Source organism: Nerophis ophidion, linkage group LG04, assembly GCF_033978795.1.
Source record: "Nerophis ophidion isolate RoL-2023_Sa linkage group LG04, RoL_Noph_v1.0, whole genome shotgun sequence".
NCBI lineage: Eukaryota > Metazoa > Chordata > Actinopteri > Syngnathiformes > Syngnathidae > Nerophis > Nerophis ophidion.
This window is the reverse complement of record NC_084614.1, coordinates 32253066-32277345: the sequence shown is the minus strand read 5'-3', so window position 1 is coordinate 32277345 and position 24280 is coordinate 32253066. Positions and strand designations below refer to the sequence as shown.

The 24280-nt window shown below is 41.4% G+C and overlaps 1 protein-coding gene across 1 annotated transcript in view; it reads right to left on the bottom strand.

The window, feature by feature from the left end:
• The window catches only part of nlgn2b (neuroligin 2b), a 337479-nt gene that overhangs the window by 79615 nt on the left and 233584 nt on the right, over positions 1-24280 (bottom strand). Inside the window, exon 4 of the mRNA XM_061897842.1 lies at positions 918-1067. Coding sequence (XP_061753826.1) covers positions 918-1067 — 150 coding nt within the window. The remainder of the gene's footprint in view (positions 1-917; positions 1068-24280) is intronic.

Below are 24280 nucleotides of genomic sequence, written 5' to 3'. Positions count from 1 at the left end.
TATTGTTATTGGAGCTCTTTTTAATGGATCTATCAGTACAAGGTCATAATTTCTCATATCAACCTGATACTTATCTGTCCTATATTTATCATGCAGTCCTGGAAGGGAGGTTGCTCCAGCACGGCAATGTTTTTCCTAACCAGGAACTGACACGGGCTTTTTGAGCTTGGCGTGTTGTCAAGCAAATGCCACTGGATCTCTTTATAGACACGCTGCTTTTCACCTTTCATTGTGGCAAAAACTTGCAGTGCAGCAGTCCTGGATCTTTTTCCAACACACCTTGTACAGTATACTTATGCTTTTAGGGCCCATCACTTATTTAGTAAAGTAGATAAATCTACTGTTTTCCTCAGTCTATTCTAAAAAACAACAACAAAATATTTCAACAGCTCTCACTTGACTTTAGTAGGATTTTGGCCAAAATAATGCATGGTAATTAATGAGAAGTCATAATGTAGGAACTTACTTTCTATCAAGTAGTATTTTGGAATTATTAATCCCCTCTATATGCATTATGTGACAAAAATAAGTTCTGCTGTTGAGCTGGTCTTATTATGGAATATAGAGATTAAATGTTACACAATATGTGGACAGTGTAGGAAAAAAAAGTCAAATGAAGAGAAAGTGACCATGCGGTCAAAAGAAAACACTTTTTGCAGTTTGCAACACCTCTGGTTGCAAAACGATGATACCTCTTAGACTGGTTGCCAGTCCATCGCAGGGCATACATAAAAACCGTCACTAAAAAGTCACTAAGTGGTAATCAATCCAAAAGCCCTGAACAGCATAACAAAAGTATAAGGCATACAGTCAACTTCTGGAAACCAAAATATGAAGGCCAAGGTGAAACGGACCATGTCAAAGGGACAAACTGTGTCCAGTACCTGATACAACACAACGTGTAACAGCATACTTACCAAGCACGCCCAGTCGATAGTTCATGGTGACCACAATGACATTTCCATACGCGGCAAGGACACTGCCATCAAACATGTTCCCCGAACCTTCCATGTAAGAGCCGCCGTGGATGAACAACATCACCGGCTTCTTACGGCGGTCACGGATATCTGCAGAACACACACATGCAATAACGTCTTTTATGTATGATCATTTTACATAATAGCGTGACAACAATATCTGAACACTTTGAAGTTCAATCCTACACATTAAAATTTGAGTGTGAGGGAGTACAAAAGCGAGTAATGTGAGCATATAAATAAGAAACAGATGACACTGTGAACTGTGAAATTATTACAATTAAATAAATGTGTAATTTCTAGCTTTTCAGAAGCGGGTAAAATACATTACTATTACTACTACATCTGTTAAACAAAAAGAAAAATAGGTTGCCATCACAGGCCACAAAATTGCACTTATATTACCTGCATACAAGACCTGCATTAAAAGTCATGCCTTTATAAAACTGAAAGTAATGAAACCGGTTATATTGTGTTCTGAGCAAAACTGTCAAAGAGCTCATCAAAAATATGTTTAATATCGTGTTTAGTGCAGTGCTCCTCTCTTGCACAATTCACTTAATTAGCTTATAGATGTTAATAAATATGACCTGTGTCAAACAATCACACACGTTTGATCCTTTTTTTTGAGGTTTGACAACCAATGCTGATGTTTTCCTTCGCACGACTAAAGTCAGTTTAAAAAAGAAGTAGAATGTAATGTAAACGGTAATGTTGACAGTTTTTAAATGGGTGCAACTGCAAATATACTTTTGTTAGTCATTACAGTATATATATATATATATATATATATATATATATATATATATATATATATATATATATATATATATATATATATACAAACCCTGTTTCCATATGAGTTGGGAAATTGTGTTGGATGTAAATATAAATGGAATAGAATGATTTGAAAATCCTTTTCAACCCATATTCAGTTGAATGCACTACAAAGACAAGATATTTGATGTTCAAACTTATAAACTTTATTATTATTAAATAATAATTAACTTGGAATTTCATGGCTGCAACACGTGCCAAAGTAGTTGGGAAAGGGCATGTTCACCACTGTGTTACATCACATTTTCTTTTAACAACACTCAATAACCGTGTGGGAACTGAGGAAACTAATTGTTGAAGCTTTGAAAGTGGAATTATTTCCCATTTTTGTTTTATGTAGAGTTTCAGTCGTTTAACAGTCCGGGGTCTCCGCTGTTGTATTTTACGCTTCAAAGTGCGCCACACATTTTCGATGGGAGCGGTTCTGGACTGCAAGCGGGCCAGGAAAGTACCCCTCACTCTTTTACTATGAAGCCACGCTGTTGTAACACGTGGCTTGGCATTGTCTTGCTGAAATAAGCAGGGATGTTCATGATAACGTTGCTTGGATGGCAGTATATGTTGCTACAAAACCTGTATGTACCTTTCAGCATTAATGGTGCCTTCATAGATGTGTAAGTTACCCATACAATCTTCTTGATGTATGAGTAAAATGTACGGAGGCAAAAAAAAAAAGTTTATCAGTTTGAACATCAAATATGTTGTCTTTGTAGCATATTCAACTGAATATGGGTTGAAAATGATTTGCAAATCATTGTATTCCGTTTATATTTTCATCTAACACAATTTCCCAACACATATGGAAACGGGGTTGGTGTATATATATATATATATATTAGCAGCCACTTCGATGCCCTCTCTGGTATTGGTGTCTTCATGTCCATTAGTGTGCCGCCACGGTTTATAGTCTTAGCACAGTCTTCCTGCTCCAAATAGACCCCCTCTTACGGCATCTGTGGTATGGTCTTAGCATCCGAGCTATAAGAGCCATGCCGGTACAGCCCAGTTAAGCCGAGTGTCTGCACTGTGCAGGCCATGTGGATAGTTTGTATGAAAGGCAGACCAAGTGGAAACATAAATAACGGCCACAGCATCTGTTTACCCCGATGAGCCAAAGCACTCGGTGATGGGCGCGAAACAGAGATAGCAGCAGAGGAAGGGAGATAAAGAGGTATAAGACAGAGAGGAAGACGATGAAAATAGGACAGCGTGAGAGCACAGAAGTGTGTGTGTGTGTGTGTGTGTGTGTGTTTGTGTGTGTGTGTGTTTGTGTGTTTGTGTGTGTGTGTGCGTGTTAGAGGTCCTAACGACGTGGATGGAGGGTTTGCACCAGAAAAACAACAACATGATAGCAAGGATGAAAAAACATGAGATGCTAAAAACCCAGTCAAACACAGCGGGATACGTTAATGAGCACTCACATTCACACCACATCCGCACACACACACGCACATGCACACATACACACACACACACTAACACACACATGCACAATGCTTGCATCGGCAGCTGCGATCCCGAGTCGCTATGGAAACTGCCTCTTGCTAATAGAACTGCACCAGCCATTCCATTGCACCGACTCACTGAATGCCTGTTGCCGTGGTAACAAATTCAACTCACGTCTTTGCACACCCGCCTGCATCACCACCTGAATCCCAGGTTGCACTAGCCTTGGGTGTGACACTCACAGTCTCACGTACACACACACGCACACACACACACACACACACACACACACACACACACACACACACACACACACACACACACACACACACACGCACGCACGCACGCACGCACACACACGCACACACATGTGCATGACACATTTTATGGATCACACCAGTGACTCAAGCAGACAGGTACAAAAAATAAACAATTTTCTGTCCCACACTCTAAGAGGCTGCTCTTCTCTGGTGTACTCTAAACCGCTGTTGATTTCCCAGAGGATATGTAAACTAATTCAATTATGCTTAAGCAAAACCAGGACAGTATAGAAGACTCACATGCCTGTGTGAAGAAATCATCTGCAAATTAAATCCTCAGACAAACAGAAACTAATCACTTGACAAGTAGCTTCCATGCCGAGGTCCAAATTGTTACTGTAAAATTCTTTTTAACTAGGGTGAATATTCACACCTTGCAAACAAGATTCACTATAAGCGGCACAGTGAATGAGAATGTTAAAACAATCAAAGCGCCGTTTTAGTTGGCCCCACTTTTAGCATTATTTGGTTTTAAACTTTGGACCGGATTATGTCCCGAGTTGTGTATACTATTTTGGTTAGTTGGCCTTTCCAGTATATCGAGGGCGTTTTTATTTGTGATTGTTGGAGCTTTTTCAAAAAATATTGCGATGTTTTGAGGCCCTTTTGTGATTGAACTTGTGATTTTATGAATCTGTCCTCACTGTCTTAACTGTTTCTTGTAACCTTAACCACAAAAAGGATTGACTGATGAAGTATTGATGTTTTACTCATTTTATACCGCACTGACCTAAAAGTAAAAGCACATATTCAGAGCTCAGTGTCAAAATACTCCATTGTTTTAATTTATAATAACTAATAATAATTACAATTGCAGAAAAAAACTCACATTCCACAGTCTGCTGTAATGTCCACAAGTTGCAGACATTCTTAGTGTATATTATACGCTTGTCAAGTGATTGTCCATCTTAAAGTTTAATTTATTTTCCAACACATTTGTGAATTGCTGAAAGCCATCGGTTTTGTTGGTAAATGAAAGACCATGAACGATTTCTGGTCAATATCTCTAACACTGGGGTCACCAACCTTTTTGAAATCAAGAGCTACCTCTTGGGTACTGATTAATGCGAAGGGCTACCAGTTTGAAACACACTTGAAAAAATTGCCAGAAATAGCCAATTGGCTCAATTTACCTTTAATATATATATATATATATATATATATATATATATATATATATATATATATATATATATATATGGGTATTTACATTATTTTTCCTTTTAAGGAAGTTTTTTTGTAGAGAATAAATGATGAAAAAACACTTAATTGAACGGTTTAAGAGAGGAGAAAACAGGAAAAAAATGAAAATAAAATTTTGAAACATAGTTTATCTTCAATTTGGACTCTTTAAAATTCAAAATTCAACCGAAAAAAAGAAGAAATAAACTAGCTAATTCAAATCTTTTTGAAAAAATTAAAAAAATCATTAATGGAACATCATTAGTAATTTTTCCTGATTAAGATTAATTTTAGAATTTTGATGACATGTTTTAAATAGGTTAAAATCCAATCTGCATTTTGTTAGAATATATAACAAATTGGACCAAGCTATATTTCTAACAAAGACAAATCATTATTTCTTATAGATTTTCCAGAACAAAAATTTTTAGAAAGAAATGCAAAAGACTTTGAAATAAAATTTAAATTTAAAGATTTTCAAGATTTGACAGAATAACTTTTTTGAATTTTAATCATAATAAGTTTGAAAAAATATTTCACAAATATTCTTTGTCGAAAAAACAGAAGCTAAAATGAAAAATTAAATTAAAAACATTTTTATTATTCCTTACAATAAAAAAAATAAATGTACTTGAACATTGATTTAAATTGTCAGAAAAGAAGAGGAAGGAATTTAAAAGGTAAAAAGGTATATGTGTTTGAAAAATCCTAAAATCATTTTAAAGGTTGTATTTTTTCTCAAAAATTGTCTTTCTGAAAGTTATAAGAAGCAAAGTAAAAAAAAAAAAAGGATTTTACTTGAACAAGTGAAGACCAAGTCTTTAAAATATTTTCTTGGATTTTCAAATTCTATTTGAGTTTTGTCGCTCTTAGAATTAAAAATGTCGAGCAAAGCGAGACCAGCTTGCTAGTAAATAAATACAATTTTAAAAATAGAGGCAGCTCACTGGTAAGTGCTGCTATTTGAGCTATTTTTAGAACAGGCCAGCGGGCTACTCATCTAGTCCTTACGGGCGACCTGGTGCTCGCGGGCACCGGGTTGGTGACCAATGCTCTAACATATAAATCCTTCCTTTTACCTAAGTTAGCAATGCAAATGAGAATTTGCTCTTGATTGTCTTACTGTGTCTTAAATATATAAACTGTAAATACTGTAAAAACTGTAAATATATAAACATATGTAAACTAAGAAATACAAGTTTGTATAAGCACTGTCAAACAATTAACATGTTTTTAAAAAATGTATTTTTATTTAAACAACTTAATAGAATGGATACAAACAATAGAGGAAAAAGACCTGCGGTGTGTTGGTTTCTTGCCAGATTTTGTATTTTGTAAGAATACAGCACACCTCGCGACCCCAAACGGGACAATCGGTAGAAAATGCACTTGCATTCGGAGGAGGGAGCTGCACTTCCGTGTTTAGACACTAGAGTTATGCATTAATAACAAAAATTGTGGATTGTCAGGATCATGGTTTAATTTTTTAAAGATTTTTGGTAATGTAGAGCATGATATTTCTATCTGAATAAATGCCTCTGATAGTCTGTACATCGCATGTTGTACAAGTTAATGTTCTTCATGTAGCTGCATGACAATGTCTTAACCTTCTCTATTTCTTAACAAATTGTAATGTTCAGCCTGTTAGATATTCTATTTTAAAGACTATCAACCAGAACATGTTATTAAAGAATATACACAACATTTCAGCCTGCCACACAAATGTCCATCCATCCATCTTCTTCCGCTTATCCGAGGTCGGGTGGCGGGGGCAACAGCCTAAGCAGGGAAACCCAGACTTCCCTCTCACCAGCCACTTCGTCTAGCTCTTCCCGGGGGATCCCGAGGCGTTCCCAGGCCAGCCGGGAGACATAGTCTTCCCAACGTGTCCTGGGTCTTCCCCGTGGCCTGCTACCGGTTGGACGTGCCCTAAACAGGGGTTCAGGTTGCTTCCTGACCAGATGCCCGAACCACCTCATCTGGCTCCTCTCAATGTGAAGGAGCAGTGGCTTTACTTTGAGTTCCTCCCGGATGGCAGAGCTTCTTACCCTATCTCTAAGGGAGAGCCCCGCCACACGGCAGAGGAAACTCATTTCGGCCGCTTGTACCCGTGATCTTATCCTTTCGGTCATGACCCAAAGCTCATGACCATAAGTGAGGATGGGAACGTAGATCGACCGGTAAATTGAGAGCTTTGCCTTCCGGCTCAGCTCCTTATTCACCACAACGGATCGGTACAACATCCACATTACTGAAGACGCCGCACCGATCCGCCTGTCGATCTCACGATCCACTCTTCCCTCACTTGTGAACAAGACTCTTAGGTACTTGAACTCCTCCACTTGGGGCAGGGTCTTCTCCCCAACCCGTAGATGGCATTCCACCCTTTTCCGGGCGAGAACCATGGACTCGGACTTGGAGGTGCTGATTCTCATTCCGGTCGCTTCACACTCGGCTGCGAGTGTGCAGCCGAGAGCTGAAGATCCCGGTCAGATGAAACCATCAGGACCACATCATCTGCAAAAAGCAGAGACCTAATCCTGCGGTTACCAAACCGGAAACCCTCAACGCCTTGACTGCGCCTAGAAATTCTGTCCATAAAAGTTATGAACAGAATCGGTGACAAAGGACAGCCTTGGCGGAGTCCAACCATCACTGGAAACGTGTTCGACTTACTGCCGGCAATGCGGACCAAGCTCTGACACTGATCATACAGGGAGCGGACCGCCACAATAAGACAGTCCGATACCCCATACTCTCTGAGCACTCCCCACAGGACTTCCCGGGGGACACGGTCGAATGCCTTCTCCAAGTCCACAAAGCACATGTAGACTGGTTGGGCAAACTCCCATGCACCTGCAAGAAACCTGCCGAGAGTATAGAGCTGGTCAACAGTTCCACGAGCAGGACGAAAACCACACTGTTCCTCCTGAATCCAAGGTTCGACTATCCGGCGTAGCCTCCTCTCCAGTACATCTAAATAAACTTAACCGGGAATGCTGAGGAGTGTGATCCCACGATAGTTGGAACACACCCTCCGGTCCCCCTTCTTAAAGAGAGGAACCACCACCCCGGTCTGCCAATCCAGAGGGACCGCCCCCGATGTCGCCACACAAATTTATTTATTTATATAGGCAGAAACATTACAAATTACATTACAAAACATATTTGACGAAACAAAATTGTACTGTAAGACATTTGTTATATACAAACCCCGTTTCCATATGAGTTGGGAAATTGTGTTAGATGTAAATATAAACGGAATACAATGATTTGCAAATCTTTTTCAACCCATATTCAGTTGAATGCACTACAAAGACAAGATATTTGATGTTCAAACTCATAAACTTTATTTTATTTTTTGCAAATAATAATTACTGAGAATTTCATGGCTGCAACACGTGCCAAAGTAGATGGAAAAGGGCATGTTCACCACTGTGTTACATGACATTTTCTTTTAACAGCACTCAATAAACATTTAGGAACTGAGAAAACAATCTGTTGAAGCTTTGAAAGTGGAATTATTTACCATTTTTGCTTGATGTACAGCTTAAGTTGCTCAACAGTCCGGGGTCTTGTTGTCGTATTTTACGCCTCATAATGCGCCACACATTTTCGATGTGAGACAGGTCTGGACTGCAGGTGGGCCAGGAGAGTACCCTCACTCTTTTACTACGAAGCCACAGTGTTGTAACACGTGGCTTGGCATTGTTTTGCTGAAATAAGCAGGGGTGTCCATGATAACGATGCTTGGATGACAACTTGTTGTTCCAAAACCTGTATGTACCTTTCAGCATTAATGGTGCCTTCACAAATGTGTAAGTTACCCATGCCTTGGGCACTAATACACCCCCATACCATCACAGATGCTGGCTTTTGAACTTTGCGCCTATAACAATCCGGACGGTTATTTTTCTCTTTGTTCCGGAGGACACCACGTCCACAGTTTCCAAATATAATTTGAAATGTGGACTCGTCAGACCACAGAACACTCTTCCACTTTGCATCAATCCATCTTAGATGAGCTCGGGTCCAGCGAAGCCGGCAGCGTTTCTTTGTGGTGTTGATAAATGGCTTTCGCTTTGCATAGCAGAGTTTTAACTTGCACTTACAGATGTAGCGACCAACTGTAGTTACTGACAGTGGTTTTATGAAGTGTTCCTGAGCCCTTGTGGTGATCTCCTTTACACACTGATGTCGGTTTTTGATGCAGGTCAAAGGTCCGTAATATCATCGCTTACGTGCAGTGATTTCTCCAGATTCTCTGAACCTTTTGATGATTTTACGGACCGTAGATGGTAGAATCCCTAAATTCCTTGCAATAGCTCGTTGAGAAATGTTGTTCTAAAACTGTTCTACAATTTGCTTACAAATTGGTGACCCTCGCCCCATCCTTGTTTGTGAATTACTTAGCATTCCATGGAAGCTGTTTTTAATACTAATCATGGCACCCAACTGTTCCCAATTAGCCTGCACACCTGTGGGATGTTCCAAATAAGTGTTTGATGAGCATTCCTCAACTTTATCAGTATTTATTGCCACCTTTCCCAACTTCTTTGTCACGTGTTGATGGCATTAAATCCTTAAGTTAATGATTATTTCCAACAACAAAAAAATGTCTATCAGTTTTAACATCAAATATATTGTCTTTGTAGTGCATTCAATTGAATATGGGTTGAAAATGATTTGCAAATCATTGTATTCCGTTTATATTTACATCCAACACAATTTACCAACTCATATAGAAACGGAGTTTGTACATTGTTACTGCAGTCAGACCAGATGTTAAGCCACTTTTATTTAAAGCCGGAAGTGAGTGATTGGTTTGAGAATAGGTGTCTTGACATGTTTTGACGATGTTTTGCAATAAAAACAAAAGTGCCTGTTGACTTCCTGCCTACAGTCTTTAATTTCTGCTAAGATAGTATGCCTTCTTACTACAGCAGTTCCAGTAACAAACTACATATTATGTTATCAATGCACCATAACTGTAATCAAAACACAGAAGGGAACCCTGATTTGAGATGAAAGTATTTTGGGCTACGTGCTCCATCATAGAAAAAATTCAACTCGTAAGCTGATTCGAGCGCATAAAAAAAAGAAACTGTTTCGCTGGTGGCTCAGTCTCAGCTTTTCTTTTATTGAGTGTGTCTGTAAAATAAGTCACCATGGGGCCACAGAAAGTTGGGATTGCCAGCACTTTGATGAAGAAGATGAAAAACACTACTTGAATTCAAGCAATGACTCATCACAAAGTAAGAAGGTGGTGTCAGCATCGCCGATCTCGCCAGGATGTACATGTAGTACCCTCTTCTCCATACTCTCAACACTGGGGACGGCGTGGCACGGTTGTGAGAATGGCCGTACCAGCAACCTGAGGGATCCTGGTTTGATCCCCACTTTCTACCAACCTAGTCACGTCCGTTGTTTCCTTGAGCAAGACACTTATTCCTTGCTTCTGATGGGTCGTGGTTAGGGCTTTGCATGACAGCTCCCACCATCAGTGTATGAATGTGTGTGAACGTGTGTGTGAATGGGTGAATGTGTAAATATTGTCAAAACGCTTTGAGTACCTTGAAGGTAGAACAGCACTATACAAGTATAACACCTTTACCATTTACCATTCACTTTGCTAGGAACAAAATGTAAAATCACCAAATGATTCCCGAGTACGGCCCACGCTGCTGCTCACTGCTCCCCTCACGTCCCAGGGGGTGAACAAGGGGATGGGTGAAACGCAGAGGACAAATTTCACCACACTCAGTGTGCGCGTGACAATCACTGGAACTTTAACTTAACTTTAAAAGCGATGCCATTTACTTATTTCACTTGTCATTTACAGTATTTTTTATTTTGCACCGTGTTCTGCATGAGCAAATACAATTATTCTCCATCAAGTGTAAAGTGCAAACGGCACTAATGGGTATGAATGTTTGGGAATTTTGATTGTCTGCGAACGCAACATGGCTGACTGCCAATTGTGTATTTGGTTGCAGGCAGCTGAGTATAGATCAGTGGTCCCCAACCTTTTTGTAGCTGCGGACCGGTCAACGCTTGAAAATTTGTCCCACGGACCGGGCAAGGGGGTTATTTTTTTTTTCATAAAGAAATACAATCATGTGTGCTTACGGACTCTATCCCTGCAGACTGAATTGATCTATATTGATATATAATGTATATATTGTGTTTTTAGGTTGATTTAATAATTAAAAAAAACAAAAAACACATGTATATATATATACATATATATATATATATATATATATATATATATATATATATATATATATATATATATATATCTATATATATATATACATATATATATATATATATATATATATATATACATATGTATATATATATATTAGGGGTGGGCAAATTAATGCGTTAATTATGAGTTAACTCATCAATCTATTAACGCCGACAATTATTTTATCGCACATTTGCGTATGTTGTTTACATGCTTTTATTTTGTTAACGCCTTTTCTTAACAAGATGGCGTTGCCCGGCGTCGAGGGGCTCTTGGTAAAGACGCAACATTTGGCAAAAATACCGGACATGTCTGCAAATTTCATGGCTGGCTTACAGCGTGGTCACTCCGGGATCACTTATGACCGCCAGACAATTCTGAATGTGGATAGATCGAGCCGTTTTGGACTGAATGACGCGTGCTTGCTAGACCGGCTAGCTAGCATGGGAATACTTTGCCGGCTACATCCAGCGGCCTGTGAAGCAGCGGAGTATATGTGTTGTCTGTCTATTTATGAATAATGCGGACGAGGAGTGTTGGCTGAGTTCTTAACATTTGCTTTCAGAGCGTGCATATCACAACATACAAGATGCCGTCATGGCGACACAACACGCATGCTATTCACTCCTGTTGCATGCTGGGTAGGGTAGTTCTTTTATTCCCTGGCTCATAACATCAAACAATCGGAAAATTCCCATCATATCAATTCCTAGATATGGTCATAATTATTTTAAGTGCACTACGCAGAATAAACACAATATTATTAATATTGCTACTATGGATAATTTGATCAAAAATTCCCTAAAACAGCCCACTACCTATAATATAGGTTTTTTAAAGATAAGATCCCTGGTAAAAAAAAAATGTTTCTGCTATTACCTCAGAAATTGCCTGTTCAGATGTTATGATTGTGGCTCAGACATTTGTATGTAGATTGTATTTATTTTCCATAACAAACAGGATAACTTAAATACCCTGGCGGTGGTAATAAGCTTAAATGTTTGTATTTACATTTTTTGAGTTGATTTTCATAAAATATGCTATTTAACTGCTACTGTTTAACAAGGACTGATTTAAATTGTGTTTGCACAACAAATGTTTTGGCGCTTTTGTTCATGTGGGGGAATATTCCAATAAAGGTGCACTACACACTACTTTTGAATTCATTATTGGGCTTTGCGTATACAATGCAGTTAATCGCGATTAATCAGAGAAATAGTGCGATTAACTTCGATTAAAATTTTTAATCGTTGCCCAGCCCTAATATATATATATATATATATATATATATATATATATATATATATATATATATATATATATATATATATATATATATATATATAGATATATTATTTTATAATTTTTTTTTTTTTTTTTCTTGTGCGGCCCGGTACCAATCGGTGGCTGGGTTCCTTACAATGTCTTGGTAGACACTGCAGCATTTTGGCAGAGGGGTTAGTGCGTCTGCCTCACAATACGAAGTTCCTGCAGTCCTGGGTTCAAATCCAGGCTCGGGATCTTTCTGTGTGTAGTTTGCATGTTCTCCCCGTGAATGCGTGGGTTCCCTCCGGGTACTCCGGCTTCCTCCCACCTCCAAAGACATGCACCTGGGGATGGGTTGATTGGCAACACTAAATTGGCCCTAGTATGTGAATGTGAGTGTGAATGTTGTCTGTCTATCTGTGTTGGCCCTACGATGAGGTGGCGACTTGTCCAGGGTGTACCCGATTGTAGCTGAGATAGGCGCCAGCGCCCCCCGCGACTCCGAAAGGGAATAAGCGGTAGAAAATGGATGGATGGATGGATGGATGGATGTTTAGGTGTATGGAAGGGATTCGTTATGTACTATGGCAAAAATTGCTTCGCTTTTCATACGATTCAGTTTTGGAGTACAAACCCTGGTTTGACTTACAGCTAATTAACCAAATTTTTTTTTTAATTCATATTCAAACAGACACACTTTTGAGCGATTGTTTTATTATATTGTAATTAAATTGATGTTTATTGTCTTTTCATTGTTTTTATCACTTCGCAGCGGCAATAACATAAAGAGAAAATGACTGAATGACTGACAAAAAAAAAGAGGAACACTTCAAAACGAAATATCTGCCTGAAACTAAATGGCACTAAAAATCCATTTATTTGGGAAGAAAAGATAAAAAGCTAATGCATAACTATAATACTTTAACGAAGGGTAGATGAGGCAAAGTGGTCTAAGTAGACTTCAATAAGAAATCCTTTTTCACAGTATTTCAACACCTGTCCTCTTTTTTTTGCCCCCCTTCAACATAGTTTGGGAGCTTTTTGAATTCAAGTAGGTAATCTCAAAAATAACACTGGTCTAATGTGTGCAATTAAAAAGCATATGTTCCAAGGTGACAGAAGGGTCATGATTATCTTATGGCATCCATAATAAAAAATTAAATTTGTTTACTGCAGAGTGAGAGATTACACACAGAAGGGTGCATCATAGGTGATTTCATTGAACACACAACAATACCAGACTACTGTATCTCCCTCCAAAAACTGCCAACCTCAAAACCTAATGGAAAAAAATATTTTTTTATTTTACTGCTAAGCCCGATTCAGCACTTCGGTGTTCTGTAGCTAAACCAGGGGTGTCCAAACTTTTTCCACAGAGGGCCGCACACGTACAAATTTAAAGGGGAACATTATCACAATTTCAGAAGGGTTAAAACCAATAAAAATCAGTTCCCAGTGGCTTATTTTATATTTCGAATTTTTTTTTTTTAATTTTACCCATCACGCAATATCCCGAAAAACGGCTTCAAAGTGCCTGATTTTCACCATCGCTATATCCACCCGTCCATTTTCCTGTGACGTCACTGCGTGATGCCAATACAAACAAACATGGCGGATAGAACAGAAAGATAAAGCGACATTAGCTCGGATTCAGACTCGGATTTCAGCGGCTTAAGCGATTCAACAGATTACGCATGTATTGAAACGGATGGTTGGAGTGTGGAGGCAGATAACGAAAACAAAATTGAAGAAGAAACTGAAGCTAATGAGCCATATCACGACAGACAACGGCAACAAGGACGAATTCGGCGATCGCCTTCTAACCAACGATTGCATCTTTTGACAACTTGTACCACTTGAATCCGTCGAATGGTATGTATTTGTTTGGCATTAAATGTGGGTGGAGGAAAGTCTGGATGCAAATATAGCTACAAATGAGGCATAATGATGCAATATGTACATACAGCTAGCCTAAATAGCATGTTAGCATCGATGAGCTTGAAGTCATGACGTGCGCAAATATGTCTGATTAGCACATAAGTCAATAACATCAACAAAACTCACCTTTGTGATTTTGTTGACTTTATCGTTGGAAATGCATCTGCTTTGAGTGTCGCAGGATATCCACACATCCCTGTCGTAGCATCGCTATCGTCGTTAGCAATGCTACGACAGAACAAAACAAACGAGGGACTTTCGCATCTTTTGACAATTGGTGCAACTTGAATCTGTCGATTGGTATGTGTTTGTTTGGCATTAAATGTGGGTGGAGGGAAAGGCTGGATGCAAATATAGCTACAAATGAGGCTTAATGATGCAATATGTACATACAGCTAGCCTAAAAAGCATGTTAGCATCGATTAGCATGCCGTGACCATTGATATGTCTGATTAGCACACTCTACCTAAGTCAACTTGAATCCCTCTATGTTCGTGTTGTTACACCCTCCGACAACACACCGACGAGGCATAATGTCTCCAAGGTACGAAAAACAGTCGAAAAAACAGAAAATAACGGAGCTGATTTGACTTGGTGTGTGTAATGTGTTTGAGAAAATGGTGGATTGCTTCCTGTTGTGACGTCACGGGTGAAAGGTCATTGCTCCGACAACGAACAATTGAAAGGCGTTTCAATCGCCAAATACACCCTTTTCGAGTTCGGAAATCGGTTAAAAAAACATATGGTCTTTTTTCTGCAACATCAAGGTATATATTGAAGCTTACATAGGTCTGGTGATAATGTTCCCCTTTAAACATGCGGGGGCCATTTTGATATTTTTCATTTTCAAACCATAACAAAATATATGGATTTTTTTTTACTCCTTAGGGCTCCTGTGGAGCATAGAGGGTCTCAGTCACTAAAATGTTAAAAATAAGTGTAATTATTATTTTATTTTTTTATTTAATGCTTACAGTAAACCTCTAAATCAACTTGAGGTTGATATAAAGTAAAACAAATAAGGTTTTATGACTTTTCTGTCAAAGACAACTTTGTTTTTTATAGTAAAACTGAGATTGTAGCTGAGATAGGCGCCAGCGCCCCCCGCGACCCCAAAAGGGAATAAGCGGTAGAAAATGGATGGATGGATGAAATATGCAGTATTTAGATAGATGGATAGATAGATAGATAGAACTTTATGGATTCCTTCAGGAGAGTTCCTTCATTTAGCAATTAAAGCCCTCAAAGATCAATAATGCAGGACACCATTGATTTTAATTATTCAATATTTTTGAGTAATCATGGTGACAAGTTTGATAAAATCCTACAAATTATATTTGAGGTTACCCACTCATAAAGTGATGCATTTTTATTATTATTATTATTTTTATTTTTTTTAGTTTTAACACTTAAATTTGAAGATCAACTTCGGATATACCTGTCGATTTTAAAGGCCTACTGAAACCCACTAATACCGACCACACAGTCTGATAGTTTATATATCAATGATGAAATATTAACATTGCAACACATGCCAATACGGCCTTTTTAGTTTACTAAATTGCAATTTTAAATTTTGCACGGAAGTATCATGCTAAAACGTTGGGGTATGATGACGTGTGCGCGTGACGTCACGCATTGAAGAGGACATTTTGGTCCAGCACCGTTCACAGCTATAAGTCGTCTCTTTTAATCGCATTATTACACATTATTATGGACATCTGTGTTGCTGAATCTTTTGCAATTTGTTCAATTAGTAATGGAAACGTCAAAGAAGAAAGATGTAGGCGGGAAGCTGCCTTTAGCAACACTTGTTTACATTCCTGAAAGATGACGGTGAAGCTTTACTATGGAACGGAGCGGTCAAGCGAACACGGTTCCCTACCACATGTCAACCGGCAGGTTTCGGTGAGAAAATGGTGGTAATAAGTCGGCTCTTACCGTAGACATGAGCGGCGAGCTTGCGTCGTTCCTATTGCACCTGTCAAAGAGGCAGCTGCGACTCTCTTGCCTCCTCCCACCGGCCGCCCCCGACCGTCGGATGCTTCATCCGTTGTTGGAGGGAAAAAAATAAAAAAATCTCAGCCCGGCCCGATCGGCTGCCTTCGCCTCGTAGATAAACATGGCTTCCCTCGGAGACACTGGCGGTCACCACACCCGTGGCCACACCCCTCCGACTTTTAGGCTGTACAGGTACAACCATATAATCTCACTAAAACACCAGTAACACAAAGGGCAGATAAGGGATTTTCCAGAATTAGCCTAGTAGATTTGTCTAATAACATCTGAATCGCTCTGCCGTCAAGTTTTTTTTTCTTTCTAGTCCTTCACTCTCACTTTCGTCATCCACAAATCTTTCATCCTCGCTCAAATTAATGGGGAAATCGTTGCTTTCTCAGTCCGAATCGCTCTCGCTGCTGGTGGCCATGATTGTAAACAATGTTCAGATGTGAGGAGCTCCACAACCCGTGAAGTCACGCGCACATCGTCTGCTACTTCCGGTACAGGCAAGGCTTTTAATTAGCGACCAAAAGTTGCGAACTTTCTCGTTGATGTTCTTTACTAAATCCTTTCAGCAAAAATATGGCAATATCGCGAAATGATCAAGTTTGAACACATAGAATGGACCTGCTATCCCCGTTTGAATAAGAAATCTAATTTCAGTAGGCCTTTAAGTTTGAACTATTATTTTGTTTGTTTTATGCTGTTTTGTCAAAACTTTGATGTTTTTATATGGCAACCACACAACATATGCAATATTTTTTCCACATAAAACTTTTTAAAGTGATAATTTCTAAATAATAATTAATTATAACATAGATTTTTTTGTCTTTTTTTTGAGCAATGAAAAAAAAAAGAAAATAAAGACAAAAGGAAAAAAAAAATGCCTGCATGGCAGCTTTGTGTCAACATTGCCACTTTTTCTCAATAGATTTCACCTCATTCCACTTTTTTAAAAAGTTGTTATTTTTATTTTTGCAATACTATCAATTATGCAATTTTTGCAGAATGTGTGGCGGGCCGGTAAACGATTAGCTGGATTAGCTGCGGGCCGCAAATGGCTCCCGGGCCGCACTTTGGACACCTCTGAGCTAAACTCATCCTTTTGAAAAACACTTTGAAACCTGACTTTTCTGGACACCACTCTAATTAACTCAGGAATTCTGGCCTTCCCAACCTCTTCTGAGCCATCTGATGTGTGGACATAAATGTCAAGCTTTACCAGTCGGGTGCTCATCTAGCCTCTCCCCTCTCTTTCTCTACATCTATATCACTTCTAAAGCTCTATAAATGTCATCTCATCATGCTCCTGTCTTTTTGATAACTGTTTTTTCCTTTTGTTCCCACTATCATTGTGCTCTATTGGTGTTCATTCTCCCCCATGCTGTCCGTTTTCATTCATACTTGAAATCCTGCATGGATCTTTTGCTAAATTTTTTGTGCAAACCATGAGGGCAATTGAACTCAAGTGCACATTTGTGCAAACAAAATGCACAAGCAACCACTAATAGACAAATGGAAATTTAAAGCGCTTAATGTGTTGAAAACTTTGTTTTGGGAAAGTCCGTGCACCCGTCGGGGAACAAATGCATTTGTCTGCATCACCAAACTAGTCAGGAATTATCTTGAGGGGAGGAAACTTGAAAATGTGAAGCAATCACGAGATTATACAAACAACAATGGAACACATTTAATAGAAGTGTGATGAATGACGCCATATTGACACTTACTGTTTCATCCCGCCAGTTTAGGAAATGAAAACAAAATAGCTCACTTCAAAACGACAGTGTTTCGCTAAATGAAGCACAACAGATGTTTGAGTATGTAAGAGCAATACATTTGGTGGAAAAACTTTAAAAGGGGGACTGCTTTTGGAATGTTAGCTATAATTCACAGTCCTACCCTCCTTTTAGCGGCACATTGATCAGGGAGAGGCAACTGGTGAGCTGCTTTCTTGTCTCAGAGCTCGTGAAATTGTTTGTACAGTATAAATCATGTCTCTCACATGGATGGTAAAATTATGTGGATATTAACTGAGAAGTTGGTACACTTTGACAGCCAATTTAGACCTGGAGTTGGCGAGAAAGACCCGCAAATGACACTGGTTTGCACTCACCTTTTTTCTTTTTAACCCTCTGTGAGGGTTATGAGTCATTCTTCATCTAAACGGGAAAATATCGACAACCGGCAGCAGAGTGAAAGCAGACATACAGTAAGTAATGTAAAATTATGTTGTTTGGTCTCATTTTCAAGCCCTATACTTACAGCATGTACAGTACGTAACCTTGATGGAAGTGTTTTAATGTTTTTTTTGTGATTTATAGGGCTTCACGGTGGCAGAGGGGTTAGTGCGTCTGCCTCACAATACGAAGGTCCTGAGTAGTCTGGGGTTCAATCCCGGGCTCGGGATATTTCTGTGTGGAGTTTGCATGTCCTCCCCGTGAATGCGTGGGTTCTCTCCTGGTACTCCGGCTTATTCACACTTCCAAAGACATGCACCTGGGGATAGGTTGATTGGCAACACTAAATTGGCCCTAGTGTGTGAATGTGTGTGTGAATGTTGTCTGTCTATCTGTGTTGGCCCTGCGATGAGGTGGCCAATTGTCCAGGGTGTACCCCGCCTTCCGCCCGATTGTAGCTGAGATAGGCACCAGCGCCCCCCCCCCGCGACCCCAAAGGGAAATAAGCGGTAGAAAATGGATGGAAATGGATGGATGAATTATAGGCAAAATAGAGTGATCCCGTAGGCTTGCATTCATTTACTAGTCGGAATGCATTAAAAAAAACTAAAAAAACATATGCATGCACTTCTTACATAAGGATTGTGAATGATAGGCAAAATTCCCCAAAAAATCAATTTCCCATTTAAACTTGAATACAAAGTGTGTCAGAAAAGTTCCAGGACCCTACATCATGTGAGGCGACATTGCATTGTGAATTCTTACCTCAGGTTGAGAAAGTCAACCAGCTAGTCTATTAGGAGGCCTATTCTTAATTTTTTTTTTTTTTTTTTTTTACATGCTGGAAGTTTCTCTTATTCTTGTCTCCCAGCCAGGCTACTGACAGATCCACTCCGCATAAGTTAAGCAAATTGTTGCGATCTGCTGCTCAGATCTTCACGTGTTTGTTTTTTTCATTCTCTGTCTGACCCGTTTATTTCCTGTTTTTATCCATCACTATGGTTACACATCAGTCCACCTGCTAGTCTCGCCCCGCACACCTGCTAATAATTATCACCCTCCTATTTAAGCTCACCTTTTCTGTTCACTCATTCTCGGATCCTAATTTGCCCACGCGCATCAGTGACGACTCTCATCATTCGTATGTATTTTCTCGCTAGCTCTCACGCCAAGCCACTTTATTGTCTAGCTTTCATGCTAAATGTTTTGTTTACTCTTTTGTGTCCTCGTACCAAGTTCTAGTTTTCCTTGTTTTATCCTAGCTTTCACGCTAGCGTCTTTTGTTTATTTTTTCTCTTTACACCAGTATTTTTGTTCATAGACTTTTGTTATTAAATACCCTTTATCTTACCTATGCTGTGTTCTGCTTCGACGCATCCACGGGAAAACCACACCGGCATTACAATGCCGAAGAAGAGTCTTCACAGTAGGATCCGAGCATCAAGTTGTTTTTCCGCGTCGAAACCACGGGAGGAACCCTTTGACTTAGGGTTGTGGTTGGAGCTCGTGGCTTGGGAGCAGGAAAGACTCGACTGTGGGCCTGAAGTCTCCTCCGAAGCCGTTCGCGCTGCCCCGAAGAAGCGGGGGGTCCAGTGGAGAGGTCCCCCGCGCGGCAGTAATGTTCCAGCACCACTTATTCCTCCCCATGGACACAGCAAGTTTCACCCCGTCCAGGATTCACCCGTCATTACCGGTAATCCTGCTTGTTTTTTTTCAAATCATTCCTTAAGCTGCCATGACACTTTTTCTGACACAAGCGATGACGTCATTTGGGGAACGCCCACCGGTGACGCAACACCGGCCTCTGTTGATGACATTTTTTCAGAAGATTTTTTTATTGTGGACGATATATCTCAGCCATTTTCCAAAAACTTGGACAGTAATAATACTTTCACACAGTATCAGGACATTTATATTGATTCTAGTCACCCTCAGTATATTGTTAATTGTCAAGATCAGCCTCCCATTACTTTGGCCCCGCCCACATCTCAGCCTATTTCACGTCCTACCCCTACGTCACCTGATTTTGGAACTGACCTAGAAAAATATAGTCCTGCCTGGATGGACGAGTGGTACAGGAGAGTTTTGATTGAACTGGAGCTGGAGGAGAAATTTCTTGCTGCTCAGAACAATCCTCTCCTCATACAGACTAATGGGGTGGAGTCTGCCCTCCTCCAAACCTCCCACCGCCCGCCCTTACGGTCAGCCTCTATCCAACGGGACCCCGTCTGGAATCCGGGTCTCGAGGGGAGGGCCAGTATTACTACTAAGCCTCCTAGACCTCCACCACCGGTGTTCACCCCTGTTAAACCTGTTAAGCCACTACGGCCTCCTAGACCTCCTCCACCGGTGTTCTCCCCGGTCAAGTCACGCCCTCTTAGACCTCCTCCACCTGTGTTCCGTCCGTGCCCTAGTTCTAGTTTTAGTCACAGTCTCTCTCAGAGTTCGAGTCCCAGCCTTCTTCGTAGCCCATGCTCTAGTCCTACTCGTAGACCGACTTGTAGACTGAGTCGTAGTCCAAGTCCTGGTCCGAGTTTCCGTTCTGATTCTAGTTGTAGTCCTAGTCTTTCTCGTAGTCGTCGTAGTCCTAGTTCCACTCGTAGACTGATCCGTAGTCCGAGTCCTGTTTCGAGTCCGGTCCCGAGTCTTGTTTCTTGCCTTTGTAATATTAGTACTGATTCCCCTCGTGGTCTTAGTCCGAACCCTAGTTCTTACCCAAGTTCTTGTCCGAGCCCCAGTGTTACTGTAAGTCCTAGTCTTTGTCCTAGTCCTTGCCCGAGCACCAGTTTGATTGTTAGTCCCAGTCCTTGCCCAAGCCCTAGTTTGACCGTTTGTCCTAGTTCTTGCCCAAGCCCTGGTATGACTGTAAGTCCTGGTCGTTGCCCAAGCCCTTCTCAAAGCACTAGTGTGATTGTAAGTCCTGGTCCTCTCTCAAGTCCTTGCCCGAGTCCTAGTGTTTGTCTTATCACTCATCATAGTCCTAGTCCTGCTCACAGCCAGTCCCCTAGTTCTCCTCGGCAGACCCCTGTGCCTGCTCCTCGGCTGAAGCCGACTCCTGCTCCTCGGCTGAAGCCGACTCCTGCTCCTCGGCTGAAGCCGACTCCTGCTCCTCGGCTGAAGCCGACTCCTGCTCCTCGGCTGAAGCCGACTCCTGCTCCTCGGCTGAAGCCGACACCTGCTCCTCGGCTGAAGCCGACACCTGCTCCTCGGCTGAAGCCGACACCGGCTCCTCGGCTGAAGCCGACACCTGCTCCTCGGCTGAAGCCGACACCTGCTCCCAGTCTGGTTCTCACGCCAGCACATGACTCTGACCTGGTTTTCACGCCAGCACATGACTCTGACCTGGTTTTCACGCCAGCACATGACTCTGACCTGGTTTTCACGCCAGCACATGACTCTCGCCTGGTTTTCACACCAGAAAATGTTTCTAGCCTTGTTCTCACGCCAGGTTCAGACTCTAAACTGGTTCTCACGCCAGCACAAACTCCAAGGCTGGAGCCCACTCTAGCACCAGTTCCTAAGCTGGAGCCCACACCAGCGTCGACGACGGGGCTGGAGCCCACACCAGCGTCGACGACGGGGCTGGAGCCCACACCAGCGTCGACGACGGGGCTGGAGCCCACACCAGCGTCGACGACGGGGCTGGAGCCCACACCAGCACCTCCGACGACTCCTGCGGCTCCCAGGCCGCCTCCGACGACTCCTGCGGCTCCCAGGCCGCCTCCGACGACTCCTGCGGCTCCCAGGCCGCCTCCGACGACTCCTGCGGCTCCCAGGCCGCCTCCGACGACTCCTGCGGCTCCCAGGCCGCCTCCGACGACTCCTGCAGCACCCGCATCATCCTCGCCAGCTGCACTCGGGCCTGCTTTGGCTGCAGTCCCCGCACCCTCGTCTGCTGCTTCCAAGCCTGCTGGGATTTCGGTGCTGAGGCGTCGTCCACCACGTCGATCACGGGCGTGGCCTCTGCGAGGTCATCCTCCTCGCCAGACACTCCCTCCTCCATGTCGGCCACGGATGTGGCCGTGCCCGGGTCGTCCGCCTCGCCGGGCACCTCATCCTGCGAGGCGGCCACTAATGTGGCCTTTTCGAGGTCGCCCGCCAAAACTTTTTCGGCAGCAGCGTTCCACCCGCCGCCGCCACATGATGTGTCCTCGGTGGATTCGGGGACATGCGATCTGGCGACCCTCCACCGTGGCCTCCCTCCGCCCTCCCTTCGTTTGTGAACTTTCTGGTTTTGGGGAGGGGGTTCAAGTTTTTGTTTGTTTTTTAAGACATCTGGTATCTGTCTTTTGTTGGGGGGGAATACTGTTGCGATCTGCTGCTCAGATCTTCACGTGTTTGTTTTTTTCATTCTCTGTCTGACCCGTTTATTTCCTGTTTTTATCCATCACTATGGTTACACATCAGTCCACCTGCTAGTCTCGCCCCGCACACCTGCTAATAATTATCACCCTCCTATTTAAGCTCACCTTTTCTGTTCACTCATTCTCGGATCCTAATTTGCCCACGCGCATCAGTGACGACTCTCATCATTCGTATGTATTTTCTCGCTAGCTCTCACGCCAAGCCACTTTATTGTCTAGCTTTCATGCTAAATGTTTTGTTTACTCTTTTGTGTCCTCGTACCAAGTTCTAGTTTTCCTTGTTTTATCCTAGCTTTCACGCTAGCGTCTTTTGTTTATTTTTTCTCTTTACACCAGTATTTTTGTTCATAGACTTTTGTTATTAAATACCCTTTATCTTACCTATGCTGTGTTCTGCTTCGACGCATCCACGGGAAAACCACACCGGCATTACAATGCCGAAGAAGAGTCTTCACACAAATGTGTTTAAGTCAGGAATGAAGGCAGGCTCATTACAGACTTTGCCATGACTCCTTTTTGTCTTGGTTGTGTGAAAATCACGGAACATGGAGTTTTACTAACAGTTGCCATAACAGGACTAAATAAAGTGTGTTTTTTTTTTTTTTTGCTCACATTGCTTTTGTTGTCTATGCTGACCTAAATTCACTTGCCAAATGTTTGTATCGCTTGCAGTGTGGCAGGTCTTTCTATTGCATGTTTAAAGGCCTACTGAAACCCACTACTACCCACCACGCAGTCTGATAGTTTATATATCAATGATGAAATATTAACATTGCAACACATGCCAACGGCCTTTTTAGTTTACTAAATTGCAATATTAAATTTCCCGGGAGTTTCTTGTTGAAAACGTCGCGGAATGATGACGTGTACGCGTGACGTCACAGACTGTAAGGAAATATTAGCGCTGCGCACACACACAGCTAAAAGTCGTCTGCTTTAACCGCATAATTACCCAATATTTTGGAGATCTGTGTTGCTGAATCTTTTGTAATTTGTTCAATTAATAATGGAGAAGTCAAAGTAGAAAGATGGAGTTGGGAAGCTTTAGCCTTTAACCACACAAACACACGGTGATTCCTTGTTTAAAATTCCCGGAGGTGAAGCTTTACTATGGTTTAGAGCGGTCAAGCGAACATGGATCCCGACCAAATATCAACCAGCAGTTTTCGGTGAGAAAATTGTGGTAAAAAGTTGCCACTTACCGGAGATTAGCTGAGCTTGTGCCGTCCATACAGCCGCCGTCGACTTCCATCAGAGACTGGCCTCAAGACACCCGTGGAAACACCCTTCCGACTATCAGGTACTATTAAACTCACTAAAACACTAGCAACACAATTGAAAGATAAGGGATTTCCCAGAATTATCCTAGTAAAAGTGTCTAAAAACATCTGAATCTGTCCCAATGCAATCGCGTTTTTTTTTTTAACTTGATTTATTTATTTATTTTTCTAGTCCGTCGCTATCAATATCCTCAAACACGAATCTTTCATCCTCGCTCAAATTAATGGGGGAATTG